At 45.0% G+C, this 20,757-nt stretch overlaps 1 protein-coding gene across 1 annotated transcript in view; it reads right to left on the bottom strand.

The window, feature by feature from the left end:
- The window catches only part of SLC4A11 (solute carrier family 4 member 11), a 92,892-nt gene extending 72,354 nt beyond the window's left edge, over positions 1 to 20,538 (bottom strand). The window contains exons 1-2 of the mRNA XM_068403116.1: positions 20,249 to 20,538; positions 6,777 to 6,827 (exon numbers count right to left, since the gene is read on the bottom strand). Coding sequence (XP_068259217.1) covers positions 6,777 to 6,827; positions 20,249 to 20,474 — 277 coding nt within the window. The 5' untranslated portion in view covers positions 20,475 to 20,538. The remainder of the gene's footprint in view (positions 1 to 6,776; positions 6,828 to 20,248) is intronic.
- Positions 20,539 to 20,757: the final 219 nt, after the last annotated feature.

The following is a 20,757-nucleotide window of genomic DNA, read 5'->3' as shown; positions in this document are numbered from 1 at the left end:
GTTTTGTGAAACAGCACTTGTGGTCACTGCACCAGAAAACAGGAGCAACAGTGTGCACTGTGCTCCTGCTGGATTCAGCTGCCTCAGACATTTTACCCTGGGAAAAGCAAAGGCTTTCCTTCTAACATCACTGCTTTAGCTATTTTTGTCACTGATCCCGATCCATTCAGAGCTGAAATCCAGCAGCTGGCTTCACTCAGTGTTTCAAGCCATAAACCTCACACAGCCAAATAGCCAGCTCTGCTGCAGACAGTCCAGCACAGGAGTTGGCAAGTTCTTGTTTCAGAAGAGCCCAAGAGCTATTTGCATCCACTTTCTCAGAAGAATTACAGGTCAAGTACAGAAGGACAACAGAAGCAATAACAATATATATTCAATAGCTTTTAAAGGTAAGAGGGGCATTAACTGGGACATGGGCATTACTGTAAAATCAGGTCTGGTTCTTTGAGCATCCCAGTGCTCATCTGTAATACAGTATTAAGGACCTCAAGAGAAAGAATTAAGCCCTGTATCTACCTAAAAACTAGTCATGATACTGACACTAAATTAAAAAAAGTTAGCTTCATCTGATTTTTCTGCTCCCATGGATTTTCAACTTGCTCTAGCCAATAGACACTAATTTTCAAGAAAGACGTGAAGTTTTAATTAACCTAGGCTAAAGTGATCAGCCTGAGCTTTAAGCTATCAGAGGGCTTGCTTTGTTCCCCAAGTACTGCAGGCTTGCAGATTCACTGCGTGACTCAGAAAACACCCAAAATCCCCAACATTGGGCTCAAAAGGAAACTCAATTAATATTGGAGCCTCCACCTCCATTTTGACCTTTACACTCTGCACAAAAACACTCATGTTGCCTCCAAAGGTTAAATAACCTTACAGTTAGTTAATACTGGCAGGGATAAAGCAATCGAAGGATTCAGGAGAGACCAGGAAGAACTTTGTACAAGTGTTATCAGTTCTGGAAGCGTTTAAGGCCAGGTTGGATGGGGCTTTGAGCAACCTGGTCTAGTGGAAGGTGTCCCTGCCCATGGCAGGGGGGTTGGAACTAGATGATCTTTAAAGGTACCTTCCAACCCAAACCATTCTATGATTCTCTAATCTGCACAGTATTGTAGAAAAAAAAATGGGTTCAAACAGCATCCTGCTCACACACACTAACCAAGGCAAGCTTCTGGTCACATCTCATATGCTGATTTCAACATAATCACCTACTTACCAAAATAGCTCTCCTTTCTCAGACAAAGAGAGAGCAATTGTATTGATGGAACAGCACCTTCTAGGTAAATATTTGCCTAAATTTTACATGTTCCTGTTAAACTTCAAAGTTAAGTGGTTACTTATTGTTTTGTATCACAAGAGCCTGAAAAGCAGTTGTGAAAGATTCCTTCCTTCCTAACAAATTACTCCATTTCACAGACAAGAACAATTGCAGCGCTGTAGCTGCAAGAGCAATACCCTCCGAAGGCTGCTATCAAGTCACGTTTTGCAAAGCTGTCTCCCACAAAATTAAAAATTTAAGCCACGCTGATTAAATAAAGCAGTTCTGCATACAGCTGGATGCTTGCTAGAATTTTAAAGCTTTTCCTTTGGTTCACAGTCAAGAGATTCCCTGGCAAGGTTCACTATTTTTGTCCTAAGGAGATTTACCCATTGTGCGGCAGGCAGCCACGTGGACATGGTTTATGTCAGCCCAGAAGACAACTGGAGGGGAGTAAGGGTTGTCCACAGACTGCCTTGTTGGACTGCTGAGGGTTTGCTGCTGACAACTAATTGGCAAGAGGGGCCTAGGGCTTTCCTCTTATGCTTTTGTTAGAAGACCTCCTTTATTAAGCCAAATAATTTGGGTTGGCACAGGTAGACTAATGACTTCTCTGGGTCATCTAGATGGGATTTAGAGAAGTGTCCTCCAATCCCATCCCCTCCACAGGTAGCTTAAGGGGCAGAAAAGTTAGGGAGGTATTGGGTGATGCTTCTTGGCTCTTGAGCAGTCACTGGGAGCCCATCAGATGTGGGTTTGCAGCCTTTTGGAAGAATGGCCACCTGCTATGGAGATGTCAATCCATTACCTAAGCTTTCATTAGTGCTTCAAGACCACAGACTAAACCACAACCTCCTCTTGTTAAAAAACAGAGGTAGAAAGTGTCTAGCAGGTGAGTCACCAAGACCAGACCTGCATCCTTTAAGTAACAGATCCCTCCACTACTGGCTAGGCATAACTTCAGTCGTGTGCTTCCAACCCTACTTCAAGTCAGTCTTTTGTCATGAAGAGCCAGATGGAAACAAAGTTTCTCCTGCCACTTCAGTAATAATTCATAACAGAACTGAAAGAACTGATCTGCTACAAAAAAAACCCAACACCCAGGCACTTTTGAATTAATTCCAGTATTGTATTTTGCAGCCAGATTTCTAGGAAATGTTGTGAATAATCCAAGTAATTCAGTGGGGCTCTGTTTTTATTTTTTGTTTTGTTTTTACGAAACACAGCAGCACGTAGAATTTCAGCTCTGTACTCGAACCCACAGAAATCAGGAGTGTTCATTTTATTATGGGCCTCCTGATGGACAGCTCTCCAATAAAAATCTGCAAGAGACCTGCAAGCTGCCCCCTCGGGCTCTCCATAGGCAGCAGTAGTGCATCTCCTGCTGGTAAACTGGGCATCTCATCGGGGAAGCCCATTGCAAAAGGATTTCTTTCCCAAAGACATTTAGATTAGTCTCCTAGTTAGGCAAACAATTCCAAGACAGATAAAGACAATTTTTTTTTTTTAAAAAAAAAAAGAAAAAACCCCACAGCACACATACCAAACTGAAAAACAAAAACAAGCAGATAAAATATATTCAAACATCTCAAGCCAGACAAGGGCCTTGGGGCCCTTCAACACAACTGCCAGCAAAACCAATTAATAAGTCAGAGGGGACCAAGCACTGAGGGATTTGCTCTGGAAGACAAAATTTTACGCTGCAGAGTCTGTTGAGTCAGCTCCAAAACAATGCAACAATTGAGATATCCCCAGCACTATACTGGGACTCCTTCCTTTGGATTTTGCAAAAGGAACTAGAAAGCCTCTGGTTTTGTGTCTTATCAGGGAAAGTTCTTGGGTCAATTAAAAAGCTCATCATACATTGGCAGAATTTAATCACCTGCAGCTAAGACCAATGCCTTTAGAGCTAATCCACTTGTAGCAGGCACTGGATACTCCCCCCCCCCACCACCAAGGAGGGTGCAGGAGGCTGACAGCCAAGAGACAATGTGGGGCTTGATGAGTAGTTATTCTGAACATTGACTGCCAAGCTGCATTTCATCAGGACTCCAATTATCTTCAGGTTTGGATTGGGTCTACACAATCATCTCATTAGTCACTTAAATTTGCCAGGAAGAAAACTCATTTGACAAAACAACCTTGCTGAAGATTCAAGTGACTTAAACACACAGCCTGCTCATGGGGTGGGTAGCGGGACACCAAATATTACTGAGCTGTGCCAGATTTTGTTCATTTGCTGGTGCAAGAGGCTTGTTCCACAGACTCATACAAATGAATAAAAACATGGATTTTCATCAGCAAGATATGTCAGAGGACAACTATTAAAACTGACAATATACATGGGTTGAGAACAGAACATGGCCAACATCTGCCCTTGTACCTGCTGCCACCACACTCTCCATCAGAAACTTCTAACTGGGCAGGCAGAAATTTATTTCCTTATTTTTCCTCTTAATGTTGCCTCTACAGAGCAAGCTACCAAACAGATTTTTTTCCCCAGTCATATTGCATGCATTTACCTTCTGCAATGCACTAAAGGCCACAAAAGCGGCTTTCAGTCAAGTTCTTCCAGCAATAGGGTATATATAAAGTATGCTGGAAACTGGAACTTGTAGCTAAAGACATGGGCTCCTTTGATTAACTTTACAGATTTTTAGCCAGTTAAGAAGTTACCACATAGGTTGGTACATGGTTGGAACCATAACAGCCCTCTAAGCTTCCAGAATAGTCATATATTAACATCCATTCACTAGAAGATCCTTCCTGGGCTTTCCTTGGTAATTAACAGAGCTACAAATTATTAAATACTTCAGTAAGTCTTATGAACAGTAAATATCCAGGAGATTCTTACAAAGCACTGCTTTGGTGCTGCAGCCAAGCCTACCCTCACTACAATGGTTTAAACTAAAACTGAAGTCTCAACTTTTAACATTGCTGCAGCTGCTATTGAGAACACAACAAGGGTAAGAAAAAAGTTACCTGGCAAAGACAGACACAGTCTCCGAGCAGAGCCTCAGATATGGTCAGAAACAAAAACATCCTAATTACTAAGGATACAGAAAACCATATGTATATGCAAGATCTCAGGAGGAGATAAGGAAGAAGCTCAAGGGTGCAAAGAGCAATAGTATCAAAAGATGTTTCTCTACTGAGAAAAGGGAAAATTGTACATGCTAAGGGAATCAAAGGAAGAGGGTTTGTGTTTTTTTTTTTTTAATTTGCCCTCCCCCAATACACAGCTTAGGGGATTGTTTTTTTTATTTTAAAGGTGGGGCAAGAGCATCTCTTGGTCTCCATCATGAACTGGCAGATCTAAACAAGTGGTGCCAAGAAAGAGCTTCATGATTACATAGCTCCAGTTTCAAAACTGCTTGTTTTGAAATATGTGAAAAGGTAACTTCTTTCTCTGTGGTTTCCTCTAGCCCTGATTAAGTTTTTGGGTAAATCTTCAAGAATCTGAGTGCACGAAACTTCTGTACAGAGAGCACCAAAGCACTGCCACTCAGAGGGATGTGAATATTCACACTGGCAACCCCCGAGATGTGCTGTCCATATATTCTGTGCAGAAACACAAAAGCCCTCAGTTAAATGAGGCAGAAGGTGACTCATCACTCAACAGCAACTGAACTTTTAAAAAAGGTCAGTTTGTAATGAGGAGCAAGAATGACAGCAGATTTGAGCATGAAAGAACCAAGAAATCAACTGTATTTTCAAATCACAATTAATACAGCATTCAATATTGCATGCAGGCTGAAGAGGAACTTGCGAGCAACCTTCCCTCCTTCCCCCAAACCATGCAGAAGCATAACAGGAAAGAAGCATACACAGTTTCATGAAGTCCTTAATGGTAGCTCTAAGGTGCTGGCTCCTTAAGACAAAGGAGGAAGCTGAGTAATAACACAAATAGGGCAGAAATAAATGCTCACTGCCACGGCACCAAGTTGCACATCTCATCGGAGAGCTTTGCACAGGGAATGCCACAGCTACAAAAATGTGCTCTAAAAACATTCAGAGATCTGCTTTGGGGTTTTTTGTTTGGATATTTTGAGGAAGACAAGACCGAGTCCTGGAAGGGGGCATGTAGAGCCTTTCCACATCAGATGCTAAGACAGCTGTGCTTGTGTTCCCTGTGGCAGGAAGGCTTGGGATGAAGTAGATGGCTCCAGAAGACAGCCACCTTTGTCCGTCCTCCAAAACCAGAAGCATTTCTCCGCAAGCCCTTACACTGCTCTCAGCCAGAAGCTGAAGGCTTAGTCATCTCTCCAGGTCCCAGCCTGGACTGCCCTCTTACATTCCCAGTCCTCAAGAAAGCACCAACCACATCCCAAGGGGCCACAAGCAAGCCAGGCAAGGCAGGAGCAGGGCTACCCAGACCTTGTGCCCTGCATGCCCTCAGAAAACCTGCAAATACCAAAGAAATAAAACCTCCCTGAGGTCAGGCATTAATTTCTGCCCTTCTGCAACTCAATCCAGCCTTCAGAAAAGACCTCTTACTAGAGCAGAGTACTTGATTCTAGTTTTATCCTTTTACTCTTAGAAATTGGCTTCACGTAATGTTTTCAGAGAAGGCAAACAAGCCAGTACCAAAGGAAGCGTTGTCAATAGCAATGCTGGATCTACTGCAGCTGACATCTGGCAGACATTCAGCTTCCCCTTTCTAGATGTTAACCTAAAGACTTGGCCCCCTAGAACAATAAAGATTAGTCTTGTGACAGCAACAAGCATCTACAGGCCTAAATAGCTGGAGCATTTTAGTCTTCTGCTCTCACCATTTGGAAGTCCTGAATACTCCAAGCACTGCACCTTCTCAATGGCAAGAAGCCCCAGGCCCTTAGAGACTACATTCCAAATAGGCTGGTCTTGAGTTGAACTCTCAAGATGATCTCTCCCTAACAATCCCCACATGTGCTATTTCTCCAAAGCCAGTAGAGAAGTTGGGACTTCATTGCACTTCAAGTTTGGTTGTACGATACTTCGGTCCTTTTGCTGGGAGCTCAGCCACCTTTGTTGATGCAGATGATGCAAGTTTCCAAACGTCACAACTTAATCTTGCTTCAAAGAAAAATCTTTGAGAGCACTTTGCACTAAGAGATGCATTTACCAGAGCCATCCAACATTTGCCTGACGCCCTTGGCAGGATGTCTCCAAAGGGATCTGACACCTACACATGATCTCCACTCCTGAAAAGACAAGCAAATACACCTGCCAGCCCGTATTACAGGAAAACATCATGAAAGAACTTGAAAAACAAGGAGCCACCCAGAATAGTCACTGACGACAATGAGAAGATGATTATTTACTGCTTTGAATATCTAGAACATCTACAGGATTTAAAAAAGCAGAGTCTGCTTCCAGTACACGATTACACAACCACTGTGCAAGACTGTCTTCACACGCTGCTTAAGCTAGATGGATTTTGTATTGCCCATTTCAAGTTCTCAGCTAACCCTGTAGTGCAGCTCTCCCTCCAATAAGGCAATACTATGCAGTATCAAAGTCAAAGTCAAATAATACTTACCACTCTCTTCAAAGAAGTATCCATTTCTTGACATCGCTGCTGGTGGAGACTCTAAAAAGACAGGAAAAAAAGGAAACATAAGAATCATCAAGATGCTGAATGTCTTCACCTTACTGCTAAACTCCCTGTAAGCCTGGATTACAGAAGAAAGCCAGTCCCAAAATACTGCAGGCATCAGATTTTCCTGAATATGGCGACTTTAACCATTTGTTTATTGACTTTAGCATTTACCAGAATATCCTATACAGTCACTGCTCAGAAAAAGTTAAGCAGTTTCAGACATCCTGGGCTGGAACCACAAAACAACAAGACTAAAGATCAGGACAAGCCTGATCATCTCCGTGACCTATCAAACCTGAACAAGTGCATCCAAAAATAATACAAGCTAAGCATCTACAAGGGTTTTATAAAATTACAAGCCATAATGAAGTCCAAGTTGCAGCTTATGCTCAGCTAAAAAGAACCAGCTTAATTTAGAAAAAAACCTCAATTTAGATGAGAACAGTATTTTACATCCTATTCTGCTGCTCCTAATCATTAGGATATCCCAAAACAGTGCTTGGCACTTGAAGATAAGCACCAGAACACCACAGCCTTCCTTGGCCCACTTCCTGAGCTGGGGTCCTGCAACAAACACCATCTGCACCAACAGGGTCTGATGAGGAAGCCACAAATGGGAAATGATGCCGACCAAAAGCAAACCCACAAACACAGCAGCACCAGGACCAAATCCCCATCATTCATTATGGAACATACTTATTTGTGAGTGAGTCAGTTCTGGAATTAACTGCTAGCAATTTGGGTATTTACCATGCAAAGGGATGTTCAAACAGCACAGGAGCACCTGCTTTCAGGTGGGATCAAAGTCTGGTACCCAAACCCAGCCTGGCTCTTTTTAACACTAACATTATTTGACAGTTCAGACTGCGTGGGCTAGAAGTACCAGCTTTTCTGTACAGGTGCATGCCCCATTTTACAGTGAGCTAACAGAGCTTGTTATTTCAAGCCTTGAGCAACAGTCACCCAAGCAGCCCCTTCAAAAGCTGCTACTAGATGCTGCCTCTTTACATGCTTCTTCCCAGCCAAAATGCAATCAGAAAGAGGAATAGATTTGCTCTGTCTTTCCCCACTTCATTAGACTAATCAAACATTACCTACGCAAGCCTGGGGTGAATTTGGGCCAACAAGGAAAGAGGTTTCCCCTGGTTTATTGTTCTACAGATTAGGCTTCCTGCTTTTTGTCTGAGGTATGACACTGTTTCCCAAAGACCCTTTCTCTACCCCGTAAATTTTGGCTTACAGGTTACGTGCTTTTTTTTTTTTTCCCCTTTTTTACAGTATGTCATGTTTTCAAGCATCATAATTCATCCCGGTCCACTGGGAGCCTTTGTGTGCCAGACGGATACAAGTCACACCACTGACGGCAGCACCTTCCAGCCCTAACACACTTGTCATAGCCCAACGTGGCTCAGACATCATTTGGCTCCACAGGTTCCTGGAGAGGCACCCTGATGACCATTTAAAAAAACCAAACAAACCACACAAACCCGAGGGCAAGTGTCTGGTCCAAGAGAGAAACACGATGTTCCAAGTTCATCCCAGAACAATGGGCTGGAGGAACAAAAGCACCGTGGCCAAGGGGCACCCATTACACGAGTCAATTGTTTCCCTCCACCTGGAAGGGAAGGAGAAGATCCATCCAGGCTGATTAGCATGCTAATGATCAAAGGAAAGTTTTTTTAAAGAGGCTCTTATTGTGTAATGATTGCATTTACGCATTTCAGAGAAACAAACAAAATCCGCCTAGGCACACAGATTACCCGAGGAACTGACATTCCCACCAGGATGGTATATCAATTTCTCATTTCTATTACGGCTTCTGAGGGAGCCTGAAGCAAAATGTTCATCCTTCACTAGGCAAAATGAGACACTTTGCTTTTTCTTTAACTGCACATGCCTATTTCTATGGGCTGATAATGCCTAATGAAAAGGAATTCAGAGGTGGTTGGTTTCTTCATTAGAAATACTTTCTAACTGCAGCATTGCCTCAGTTGACATCACATCTTCACAGGAGGCTCTGGTTTGGTCACTGCTTGGACTAGGCATGAAAAGGGCAAGGCTGGGGTGTTACAGCAGGCAGTGCCATTTCATTAGGTGGCACTGGTTCCTCTGAGTCACTAATGAGCAGTAGTCCCCTAGGCAACACACTCAGGCAATTATGGTGGAGGTGCTGTTTTTTCAGATGAGTCATAAAACAGAGGTCTTAACCTTGTAATTAAAGATGCAATGGCACGTTTGGGAAAAGAAAAGTCAGGCGTTCACCCTAGTATGTCCTGGCTAAAGTCCAGCCTTGGCAATTTATCTTGTCCCCACATAATGCTGTCCCATAGCACCAACAGGATTCAGACTTCAAAACAGTCTTGTTGGAGCCTTTCAAAAAGTTATTACAACCCCCACGGAAGGGTCTACGCACATTAACATCAGGAACGGTGTGTAACATGCCCAGGAGGTAAGAGGTGATGGGGTGTTTACACAAGTCCAGACACAGGCATAGAGCTATGGGACTAGCTTAAAGGTCAACACATTAGCAGAAGTGGAGGTAGGAAGGGTAAATTGGGGGCTACATCATCTGCACCTCTGAGAATCTAGAGAAAGCAGCATCCACCTAAAGTTTTTAACTGAGCAGAACAAAGAAGACAGTTTTGGGGGAGAGAAGGATGAATATCTCTCCTCCTTACACATCAGCTCCCTTCTCCCCACATTTCCCCAATCAGTTTAGCACAACAAGCACAGCTGATGTTTATGGGATGCTAGCTAAGGACAAGGCCAGCTAGACTGTGCTGAAGTGCATGCTCAGAAGCAGTCAGCAAGGCAAACATATCAGCAGGCTCCCCATGCCTCCCCTTTCACAAGGCTTATGGGATTTTAATATCCAAGGTCTCGATTCCTTAGTCATGTTTTGCTGAAGGCAGGAGCAATGGGTTCAAGTTTTGCAGAGCTGCCAGCAAGGGAGAGTCCTCTTTTCTCTAGCAATAAGGTACATACCCACAGCCTGACAACACACCAACCTGCATTTCCTCTTCCCCCTCACCTCCACTCTTGAAAAGAGCTCAACCAAGGGGCAGTTATAAAACACTGCAGCAGTTGATGCAAATGTTCAGCTTCAGGAAGCCTGGGCAGGAATACAAGTCTCCAAATACATTAGAGATCAACCTTACAACGCTCCAGGGTTTGCCTGAAGTTGCAGAAGTGTTTCCATGTAGTATAAATCAGCCCCTGCACTAGCCTTTGCAGGCTGGAGGAAAACATCTACAGTCTGGGGAGCTCTTTAGTACTACAGGGTGGGAGTTCCCCCTCTCCACACCAGCACACCACTTCCCTCTGTTCCACCAAACCCATATTGCTCGTTCCTTTCCCTCAGGTTTTCTTTCAGATTTCAGCAATTAAAAAAATCCAAGCAGAACAATTTCAGCAAGACATAAGGTCAGGCTTCTAGAGACAAAGCTGGAAAGCATTACCCTGAGGAGCTAAATACACAGCAAATTCACTCTCGTGCCTCTAGTATCTCACTGAGACATTCATGTCCTCACCCTCCAGACTCTGCTTTCTCATCCAACACCTACGAGGACAACTGGACTCTCCAATTGCTCTCCCTGTCCAAAGGCAGAACAAGATGCCATCTTCCATTATCTGCCAAAAAGCACATGGTATAGCTCTTTTGACAATTTAAGCAGTGCTCTTCATTTTTAAGAGTTAATTTACTCCAGCAAATAAGTTTCTACTTCCACCCCACCTTATTCCCTACAGGGATGTTTATTAGATGAGACTAAATTGGACAGGCATTAAGAGTCTCATCACTTAGCTGCTTTTTCAAAGAAAAGCTTCTTTCTCATCTCTTCATGAGCATTGAATCCAAAGGTGAAAGTGAAGAGCTGAAGCACTGAAGTGCTGCAAAATTGAAAACAAAGCCTGTTTCTCTAGACTCAGGGATACAGCTTGAGATTTCAGAAGCCAGCCACTGCCCTTTGACTTGAAGCAACTGCAGTGACTCCAAACCACCAAGGGGGAGGTATACAAAGTTTATTTCTTAACTGGTAGGACAGTCGAGTTTGCTGCAGTTTAAGGTGCTTGATATACTTCCTGATTTCTTACATTCTTACCATTTTTACATTTGCATCTAACAACAAAAACAGATAAAACCCTACCATGCCATCCTCCATTATTAAATTCCTGTGGGAAACGTGTCTCAGATCTAATAACCATTTTAACTCTCTTGTTTTAAGGATAGTAATAAGTTCCCTTGAGCCTTGCAATATTAGCGGATTACAAATAAAAACACATTCTCTGGATACTTCAGTAACTCGATTACAATGTTCTGCTGCTGGCATCTTCCAAGTAAACAGCCATCTGCAGCACAAGCCTTATATTGAAGCAAAACAGCTCTCTAACAAGCTTTCTACAAGCTGTACTACAGACTTCAGCTTTTATGACTTCCCTCCAGTAAAACTCTGCAAGTTCTAGTGTCTTGATATGTAATTGGAGTTTACTTTGAGACAACACCATTTTGAAAGAGTTATTGGAAAGGCACTTTTTCATTTACAGGCCCCTTTAATATTGGCTGCTCTTGGGTTGTCTCCAAACATAGGCAGCCTGTACATCCGGAGCATTTAGTTACCCCATAAGTGCTGATTGGAAAACATTAGGTGCCTTCATCATCCTTTACTTGATGTGTGCTCCAATATCCTAGTTTCTACCACCTTCTTCAACACTGCTTTGCTAAAGCTCTGAAGACATTTCTGAAACTCATCAGCAAATGCAACATGTTGCCTTGACGTTGATAAAGCAAAAACACTCGAGTCTCTGAGCAAGAAGTTACAACAAAAAAGTCACTTGTTCAGCTGAAGCCTTTAGACTTTCCCAATTTCTTCCCAGGAGGAATTACCAGTTCTCAGCATGACAGACTGAACTGCCCAGTTATCTAGAAATAAATCTGCTTTCCAGAAGACATGTAGGGCTTTAGCTTTGAAGCAAGGTTTGGGCCACTTCAAGATGACTTCCAGGAGATATTCAGTCAATACTAAAAGCATCCAACACTACCATTAAATATCTGGGCACCAGCTTCCACACACGATGGGGAACATTGCAGTGGGTTGCACTACCTCAAAGAGATCTGGGGCCAAATGCAGCTTGAACAAGCATATTGTCTCATCTAAGGCTTAGATCTGGGGGAAGATGACAAAGCTAACCCTATCCAGTGCTCCACCAGACCTAATATTTAATATTACACTCTGAGCTCACTTCTTAGTCTTTGTTCTCTCCACCCCACCATGAATTAACATCACAGGACAAGGAAGTCTGCAGTTGTACAGGTGACCAGGGAGCTGCACCCAGGTTCATGAAACTTGGGGCAGGGAGAGAGCCACAATTTATCTGCTTCACATACTTAACCAAATGATGCTGCTCCTCTCTGCCACCCAAAGTCAGCAGAAAACCAGACAGACTTAGAAAAACCACACACACAAGGAATAATATCCCAAGGGAAAGCTGCAGGAGAGGACTTTAATAGTGTGGAGCATTGACTGAAAGGAGCTTGCAACCAAGAGTCTAAAAATCTCTGTATGCAGCAAGAGCTCAATGGCAGGAGGATGAGGAAGCCTCAAAATCCTTTCGTAACACAAAACTGCATCGCTGCAGAAGAATAAGAAAAGAGCTTGACAGGCAGCAAATCTGATCACACTGACTAGCTGATTAGGTCCAAATATATCAATATTACAAGATTCTCCCACATAGCATCGCCTGTGCTCATAAAACATGAGATTTTTGGCAGTTTCCAGGGAAGAACCAAGCAGCGAGATCTCTTGGTGGAGAAATTTCCTGCAAATTATTTAAAACCATTCCAGTCAGCAAGACTGAATGGACAGCAGCATGCAAAAAGCTGTTTTGCCTGAAGTCGCCACTTCTCCTTTCTACCTACACCTTGAGCAGCTGATCCCTTCCTACAGCCCTGCATACTTCAACTGGAAAACGCTGGTGGAAGCACAGCTCGTACTGGCACAGTCAGATGAGAAGCATGCCCCTGTGCTGCTGCTCTGGGCAGTAACAATTGACACACAGGACAATAGCTTGAGATTTTACCTGGTTTTCTCTACACCTAGAGAGGTGTGACAAAAAAAACCCCAAACCACACAAGTCTGGGTTTCAAAACCAATCATTGTAAGTCAAGGAAGTGCAAGATGAGCAAGGTGTGCCTGTTAATACTTGGGCAGGAAAGTGGCCCGTATGGGCAGTGCTGCCTGTGGCAAGCCCAAACGTAGACCCTTCCCCCCAGAAAGCACCACTTTGCATCAATAAAGGCAAAGGAAAACATAACAGAAAAAACTCAAGACGGGTAAAAAGACCTTCTGTAAAGTCATTAAAGGGAAATATCAGCTCTCTGCTACCTTCTAGGGAGTTTTATCTTGAAGGGATAAGAGTCAAGATCAGCTAAAGGATGCTTCTTCACTGCAGCTATACAGCCTCCCTCCCTCTGCAAGCGCCACACGTGCTTTCTCAGTGCAGACACATGCATCCACATTTCATTCCCAGCAGAGGCTGAGGGATAAACCCTTCTCTCAAGGCACACCAGAGCACTATCCCTCCTCAACTTGTCCTTCATTCATCCTCAGAGGCATAGCTGCAGGGAATGGCTACACAGAGCCCCACGACAAGCTACCCAGCTCCACAAAGGACCAGCTGTGTTCGTCCTCCCTCTGATTATATCCACATGCCCAACACACATGTCTAAATATCTTCCTAATGCTGCTTTCTACAGCACTATTTGAAGAGTATCATAGAATCACAGGCTGGTTTGGGTTAGAAGGCACCTTAAAGACCATCTAGTTCCAGCCCCCTGCCACAGGCAGGGACACCTTCCACCAGACCAGGTTGCTCCAAGCCCCATCCAACCTGGCCTTGAACACTGCCAGGGAGGGGGCAGCCACAGCTTCTCTGGGCAACCTGGGCCAGGGTCTCACAACCCTCACAGGAAAGAATTTCTTAAGATCTCATCTAAGTCTCCCCTCTTTCAGTTTAAAACCGTTCCCCCTCAACCTGTCACTCCATGCCCTTGTAAAAAGTCTCTCTCCAGCTTTCCTGTAGCCCCTTCAGGTACTGGAAGGTGCTAGAAGGTCTCCCCGGAGCCTTCTCTTCTCCAGGCTGAACAGCCCCAACTCTCTCAGCCTGTCTCCATAGCAGAGGGGCTCCAGCCCTCTGAGCATCTTTGTGGCCTCCTCTGGACTCACTCCAACAGCTCCATGTCCTTCTTATGCTGGAGGGCCCAGAGCTGAACGCAGTACTCCAGGTGGGGTCTCATGAGAGTGGAGTAAAGAGTTAGCAATGTACTGGTCATCATGGTGAAAGCCTAAAGGTACACTCCAGCCAGTACTCACAGGAAGGGCAGGCTTCCCTCTGTCTACATTCCCCTCCTGTACTGCTGCCCCCCGCTTTTCTTGGCTTATTCTCCTCATGAAGCTGTCAAGCCTTTGAAAAACAGCCAGACACTGAAGGATGGATGAGGGGCTCATCCCCACGTGGCATGCCCGTAGGTTTAACACAGGCAGCAGTACAGTATACCAGTACATGCCGGCACCACTTTGTAATAAAGCTGGGATGGAGAGCTTTACCTAAATGGGTTGATTAAAACATCGTCTGCGTGCAAACGCCTACCAGAAATCAACTTCTGAGGTCTTGAAAACAACATAGAAGAGAGCCATGCCCCAGGAAGATTTAAGTCTACTCCAAACCTCTCCACCTTGGTAAGCTTTTAGATGATGATGAAGTGCTGGCCAGAGCAGACACTGAGAAGGAAGGTGCTTTTAAGTAGCCCAATCCAATGGCAAATTGCTGCTTTAGTCAAGAGACTCAGACCTGCAGGGACACAAGTTTTGCCCTCTTTATGTTTAGAGATGGCTGAGTCATCTAGCAATCCTTACAGGAGAGGATGTTTCTGTTAGCAAAGGGCACTTCTAAAGAGTTATGTACGTTTAACATACTCTTCTTGCCACAGAATTGTATAGATGTGTCACTTGTCTCCCCTGCCTCTCCACTAGAAGTATCCCTAAGACTTTCACCACCTCTTTGCTTCCCACAGGGGTTTCATTTCCCCAAAATTCCCACTTTTAGGACTAAGATGTCTGGATTACCAAAATGAACCATCTTCAATACCCCTGGGAAGTGTCCTGTTTCTGATTTTTGGAGGACGTGACACCAACCCTCTGACATTTCCTAGGCTATCCCACAGAGTACCAGTCACTTGGACACGAAGCTTTGCTCCATGAATCTATCTAAACAGTATCCTCCACCACAGCATGACCAGTTTTCCAGGTGGAAAACACAACTTTGTAGCTTCATGGCTCAGCAGGCAAAGTATCAAAGCAGGGATTATATGCAAGGAGCTGGATATTCTTCTGATGAAGGGAAGTGACATGCAGAGGTCTTAAATCATGCCATGGTCACTCTGGTAAACAAAACCCCAAAACTAGTTTTCACAGTCGCTGGCTGTGAAAGTAGAAAGCATCATATTGAAAGGATAAAGCAGGAAGCATCCTCCTGCCTGCTCCCTCCCAGGCAAACACACACCCACACACCAGCTCAGGGATCAGACATGTCTGCTTTCAACACATTTTCCTCACTGCATTGAACAATTCCCCTCTTCATCCAGAGCACCTATCACAATAAAACCAGCTAATAAAAGATTACTGGCTGCAGCGGTGACAACTACCAGAGACCCCCCCCAAAAAAAAAAAAAAACCCATGCACATGAAAGGCTGGTGTCAGCGGAGCTTGGATTTACCAGCAGCACCAGGCTGTCCAGGTTGACTCATCACAATTTAGCCCACCCGGGTAATTAATATCCAAGGGTGCCTCCCAGAGGTGAGCTGCAAGAGGAAGCGACCCTGTAAACTGAGAGCCATGCAGCTGCTTTGCTAACTGGATATCTTTTCCTCCTCTACCATGTTTCTTGGCCAGCATTTCACAGGTGAGCAGGAGAAGTGGGGGAACAACGACACTTTGGGATTTGGCTGGCGGACAGAGAATTTGGGCTATTTGCCTTTTTTTTTTCATCCAGGTTGAAGGGGGAGATTTCAATTTTGTTGGGCCCTCTAAAAAAAAGAGATTTAAGACTTGCAAAGATTTCTTGCATAAGTGCTACGTGGATAGGAAAGAAAGCAAATACCTCCAGAGATCCCACAAGCTGGCAAAGGCCCAAGAACAGACCAGTTGAGGCTTTTCACTAGACTCCTCCTGAAGCATTTAAATAATTTAGAAAGCATTAACTCTCACTGACAGCTTTTCAGACAGCTCTTTCACTTGCAGGGCCCTATCAAAAACCTCATAACTCTTAATCAAAAAAAAAAAGATACTGCAATGGCCCCAGCTCTTGGTCAGGGTTGAATGTGGATTCGAAAAGGTGCTTAAGATATTGTTCTTTGCTGAAATGTTCTCCTTGTACAGGCAGGTCTTCCAGAGGCCACCACCTGCCACTTATCCACAGTGGTACTGTGTAAAACCTGCAAAAGTGGTTAAGTGACAGTCTATCACCATTTCACTTGCTTGGGGCTATTCAGAGGAAGGGAGCTGTCCCCTGCAGTAGTTCAGTGGTGTTAAATACTGTCAAAATTAAGCAGTTGCAAGGTGTAAACTAGTAGCTACAGACCTCTTGTTAGGGGTTAAGTGGAAGAGATGCTCCAGCACCACCAGTTCCACACTTCAGCATCCCCCCAGGATACCAGGATCATGTTTTGGAACACAGAAGTGCATTACTACAAAGTTTTTATCCCCTATCGTATTGCCACCAGAAATGAAAACAGCTGCTGAAGAGGCAGCAGCGGCTGGGCCAAGCTTTGCAACAAAGCTATTCCTGCACCCCCTTCCCACCACCACCACCCAGAAGGCATCTGGATGAAACGGGAGACCAGCTCTAATTCACCCAAAACCAGAAGTTAAGTGAAAAACAAAGTCTATATTGGAAACATGTAAAGACACAGAAGCAAAGCAGTAAACCCAGCCACTGGTCACCAAACACATTTTCAGTTTTGGTTCCAGGTTTTTTTTTCTGAAAGAAAAAACCTCCCCCTGCCATTAAAAGTGAAAACAGTCCAAGGATACCCAAATGGCAGCCCAGCTGCCCTGTGCAGCCTCAACCCTCACCCCAGAAACAGGGATTTCCAATCACGACAGGCTTGGCAGGGTAACACAAACCACCCCATACAGTTTCTATGTCTAGGAACCACGAAACAGCAGCAGTGACACCACCACGGACCGGGGGAGACCCAGCAGCACCAGACCTGATTTTGCTGTCCATTGTCAACCCAAAATAAAAATGCCCCAGTCCAGTGGTGAAATAATTTCAGACTGACAATACACGATCAAGTTATTCATTAGGACATTGTTTATGGTTCGTCTACATGGCTTCCATGGCTACAGCAACAGGAATGATGCTCGCTCGCATTTTAGACAGATTACACGTATGCATTTTGTTTTCCACTCAGCACCGCACTTTCCCCACGTGAAACATCAGTATGTAAAGCCTCGCAGACAGACTGTTAGAATGTTTTAGCATTAATTAGAAGAAATTCAGAACAGGTAAGATCTCTTGCGCTCATCTCCCCATGCATATCTGGAAACTAAATTCCAACCCTGAAAGACAGCACTCTGGTTAATGTAAATTGAATTCAAAAGGTACTTCTCCAGCCTTAAACACAACTGCACAGAGACATCCGGCACAGGCAATAGATATCATCAGTAAGCAGCAAAGCCCATTGAAAATGCATCAAGTACTGCCTTACTTTAGTGAATTAAATAAAGAGCTGACAGAGCTGGTTTTCTAGATTTCCTGTCCAAATGCATCGCCCAGCAACAGTAGTGCTTCAGTTTTTTTTATTTTTTTTTTTCTTTTTTTAAGACCACAACTTACCTGCACTACTTCTTTACTAGAGATGCTGTTCAAGCAGCCTCCGCTCCCCTCCTGGCTGCTCCCCCTGAGCCACCACACTTGGTCCCCAACGCCACTTGCTCAGGTGGCTGAGGCAGCAACGGCTCGTGCTTTTTCAATGGCTCCAATATTAATCCATCCAGAGCATCTTTCTCCCTCACTTCCAATTGGCGAGCGGCGAATGGGTGGAGTGAGAGCGTGACCCATTAGCTCCCAGATGGGCACCTCCAACCCAGCTCTCCCAACCGCAGCAGCGATGCCAGCGAGCCGCTAACTTCACGCCTAAGCAGCGGCACCGCTCCGCACGCCACCGCAGCCCCGGCTTTGGGTCCTCTCCTCCAGCCACCCAGATCCCACTGCTCCTCAGAGCTATTTGCCTCTGGTAGCAAGGAAGAAGAATAGAATAATTAAAGTGACCCTGTGCTTCTGAGCTGGTGGCTTTTGCTGGATGCTGTACGGAGAGAGCTCGTGTGCCTCCTTAAAAAAAAAAGCTTTATAGCAGCCTGACTCAACTGAAGTGAGAAGATACTGTACCTTACAGACAGAAGTACAGGGGAAACAAGAGGATGTGAAGATGCAGGAAGAAGAGAGGGAGGGGAAAAAAAAAAATTGCTGCCGAGAGGTAGATATAGCAAATTTCTTAAAGATACAGCTGTATGCTGTGAGCACAGTGCCTTCCCGATCGCAGGGCTGGGCACTGATGGCTTTTTCCACGCTACCCAGCATGACAGTTCAGCTGCACAGGCAGCAGCAGTGCAAGGGTTAACACATGCATTCATTGAGGAGCCTGCATAAGGGAACGAGAAACAGGGCACTAAGTCTGTGCTCTAATAGCAAGTTGCACAAAATAGAGCTGAAGAGACCTCACCTCATCCGAGGAGACTTATATCCAAGCCTGTCTGCCCAGTGCAGTGCCTAAAAAGCTTTGGAGGGAAGATGCCACATCCTCTCCCCCCTCCCTCCAGCCTATTCTACTGCTTCACTTTCCTTACAATTCAAGATTTTCATAACAATAAAGCCAAGTCTCCCCCAGCTGGATATTTAAAGCCCAGAGGAATGGTCTATGCTGGCCAAAAAAAAAGGGAAAAAACCATAACTCCCCAAAGCAACATCAAGTCAGCCTTAGAAAATGCAGAACCCTAAAAAAATTAAACAGAAATAAACAGTGAGTTATCCAAATGCTGGCAAGACTGGGTCACTTCCATCTCCGAGTCCCCTACAGTAACTCTGACAATTACTGCGACTTAAGTAAAAATTTCCCAGGGATCATATTTACCAGGAGGCAGCGAGGGTTTCCCAGGGCAAAGCAAGGCGAGGCAGGGCACAGCATCGCTTTCAGCAGAGGGATTCAGTCAGAGCCACATACCCCCGTTCTCAGTCCCTGCTACAGACTTGTTTCCGCTGCACGAAACCACAGGCAACGCATGTTTTTAAACACCTCCTACGCATTCTCTCTGCTGAGACTGCTCATCCAGTCTCCTCCATTACTTTTTTTTTTTGCATGCCACCTGACAAGCTTTTCCAGGTAGGGCACATCATATTCAGGCTGTTAATAAGATGTAAAGGAAGTATACCATGGTTTATAAGGGATCTGAGGGTGGAAGAGACCCTTGGAGGTCTCCAGCCCCACTCCTTGCTCCAGGCAGGACCACCTTCAAAGCTACATCAGGCTGCTCAGGACCTCATCTCATCAAGCCTGATACCTTCCCCAGAAAAAGTTTTACAGTCGAGACTCCTGTCCTTGGGATCAGCACTTACAGCAGGGCTCAGCTCCTAAAACAGCAGGATTTACTGAATTTCCCCACATAGATTCTTTGCAGTAAAGCAACACGTAAAATTTTGAGCCAAGCTGATGCTTTTAAGGTATTTCCTTGCAGTGAGACAAACCTGCAATAGAGGATCTTAGTACCTTCCCCTATACCCACACCTGATACCTTTAATAACAGTTCAAATGACAGAGCTGACAGCATCAGAGCCCTAAAGGCAAAACGAGCCCACCTAGCCTCCAGCAGGTATTTCAGGTTTCAAACACTGACAGATTCATTTCAGCAAGTGGACAAGCTCATGAAACAAAAGACTGGCTAAGATCAGTTTCTATTTTTATTTTTTTTTCTGTGCCGAGGTTGTTTATCAGCTCTCCCTGTCCAGCCTGCCCAGGCACGAGGGTGTAGCAGGGACCAGAGCTGCTCCTTGGTGGAGATGACAGCAGCCAAGTGAACGCCATCAGGAGAGGTCCAAGAGAGGAGTGCATCAACACAACCACGCCAATGCATCCACCAAGTCCTACCTGCATTGCCTCCCTCCTTACCCACCATCTCCAAAGCCCCCCCAAATCTCTGTGGGGCTTCTCTGCTACCCCATAGAATCACAGAAGCTTTTTGGTTGGAAAGGACCTTCAAGATCATCAAGTCCAACCGTTAATTTAACACTACCAAGTCCACTACTAAACCATATCACCACCCCTCTCTGGTCCCCAACCCTTTCATCCCCAGTCACGCACCGTCCACCGGCCCGGTCCACCTCTGCGTCACCAAACGTTGTGGCCACGGGGCCAAATCCTGCGAAGAGCCAGCACTTGCCCCGAACTGGCCATAGGGCGAGCGGAGAAAGGTGAGTCGGGGGTAGCAGAAAGAAGCTGGCTCCATTAGGACGGAGAAGAGAGGAGAGCCAGGTACGAAGCAAACCGCGTCTCCCTTCACCTCCTTCAGCGGGTACTGTTGGGACATGCAGTCTCAGAGCTTTCTCCCCGAGAAGTTCCTTTTTGGAGAGGAATTAGTGCAAAAAAAATAAAAAGAGCTGCTCCAGCAGCCCCGCTGCTGCTGTCACAGCCCAGCAGAGCACACTGGAAAGGCTGCGTCTCCAGCCTGTATTTAAACGCCCCTCTCAGAAAGCAGAGATGCAGCACAGGAAGAGACAAATTCCAGCTCTGCGTCGGGCTGATAAGCCAGGTTTATAATATTCAAGAAGTATTGGCATTACTACAATTCCTCCCCCCTCAATGAATATCTT

This window comes from Nyctibius grandis, chromosome 6 (assembly GCF_013368605.1).
Source record: "Nyctibius grandis isolate bNycGra1 chromosome 6, bNycGra1.pri, whole genome shotgun sequence".
NCBI lineage: Eukaryota > Metazoa > Chordata > Aves > Nyctibiiformes > Nyctibiidae > Nyctibius > Nyctibius grandis.
This window is presented reverse-complemented; position numbering and strand designations above follow the sequence as displayed.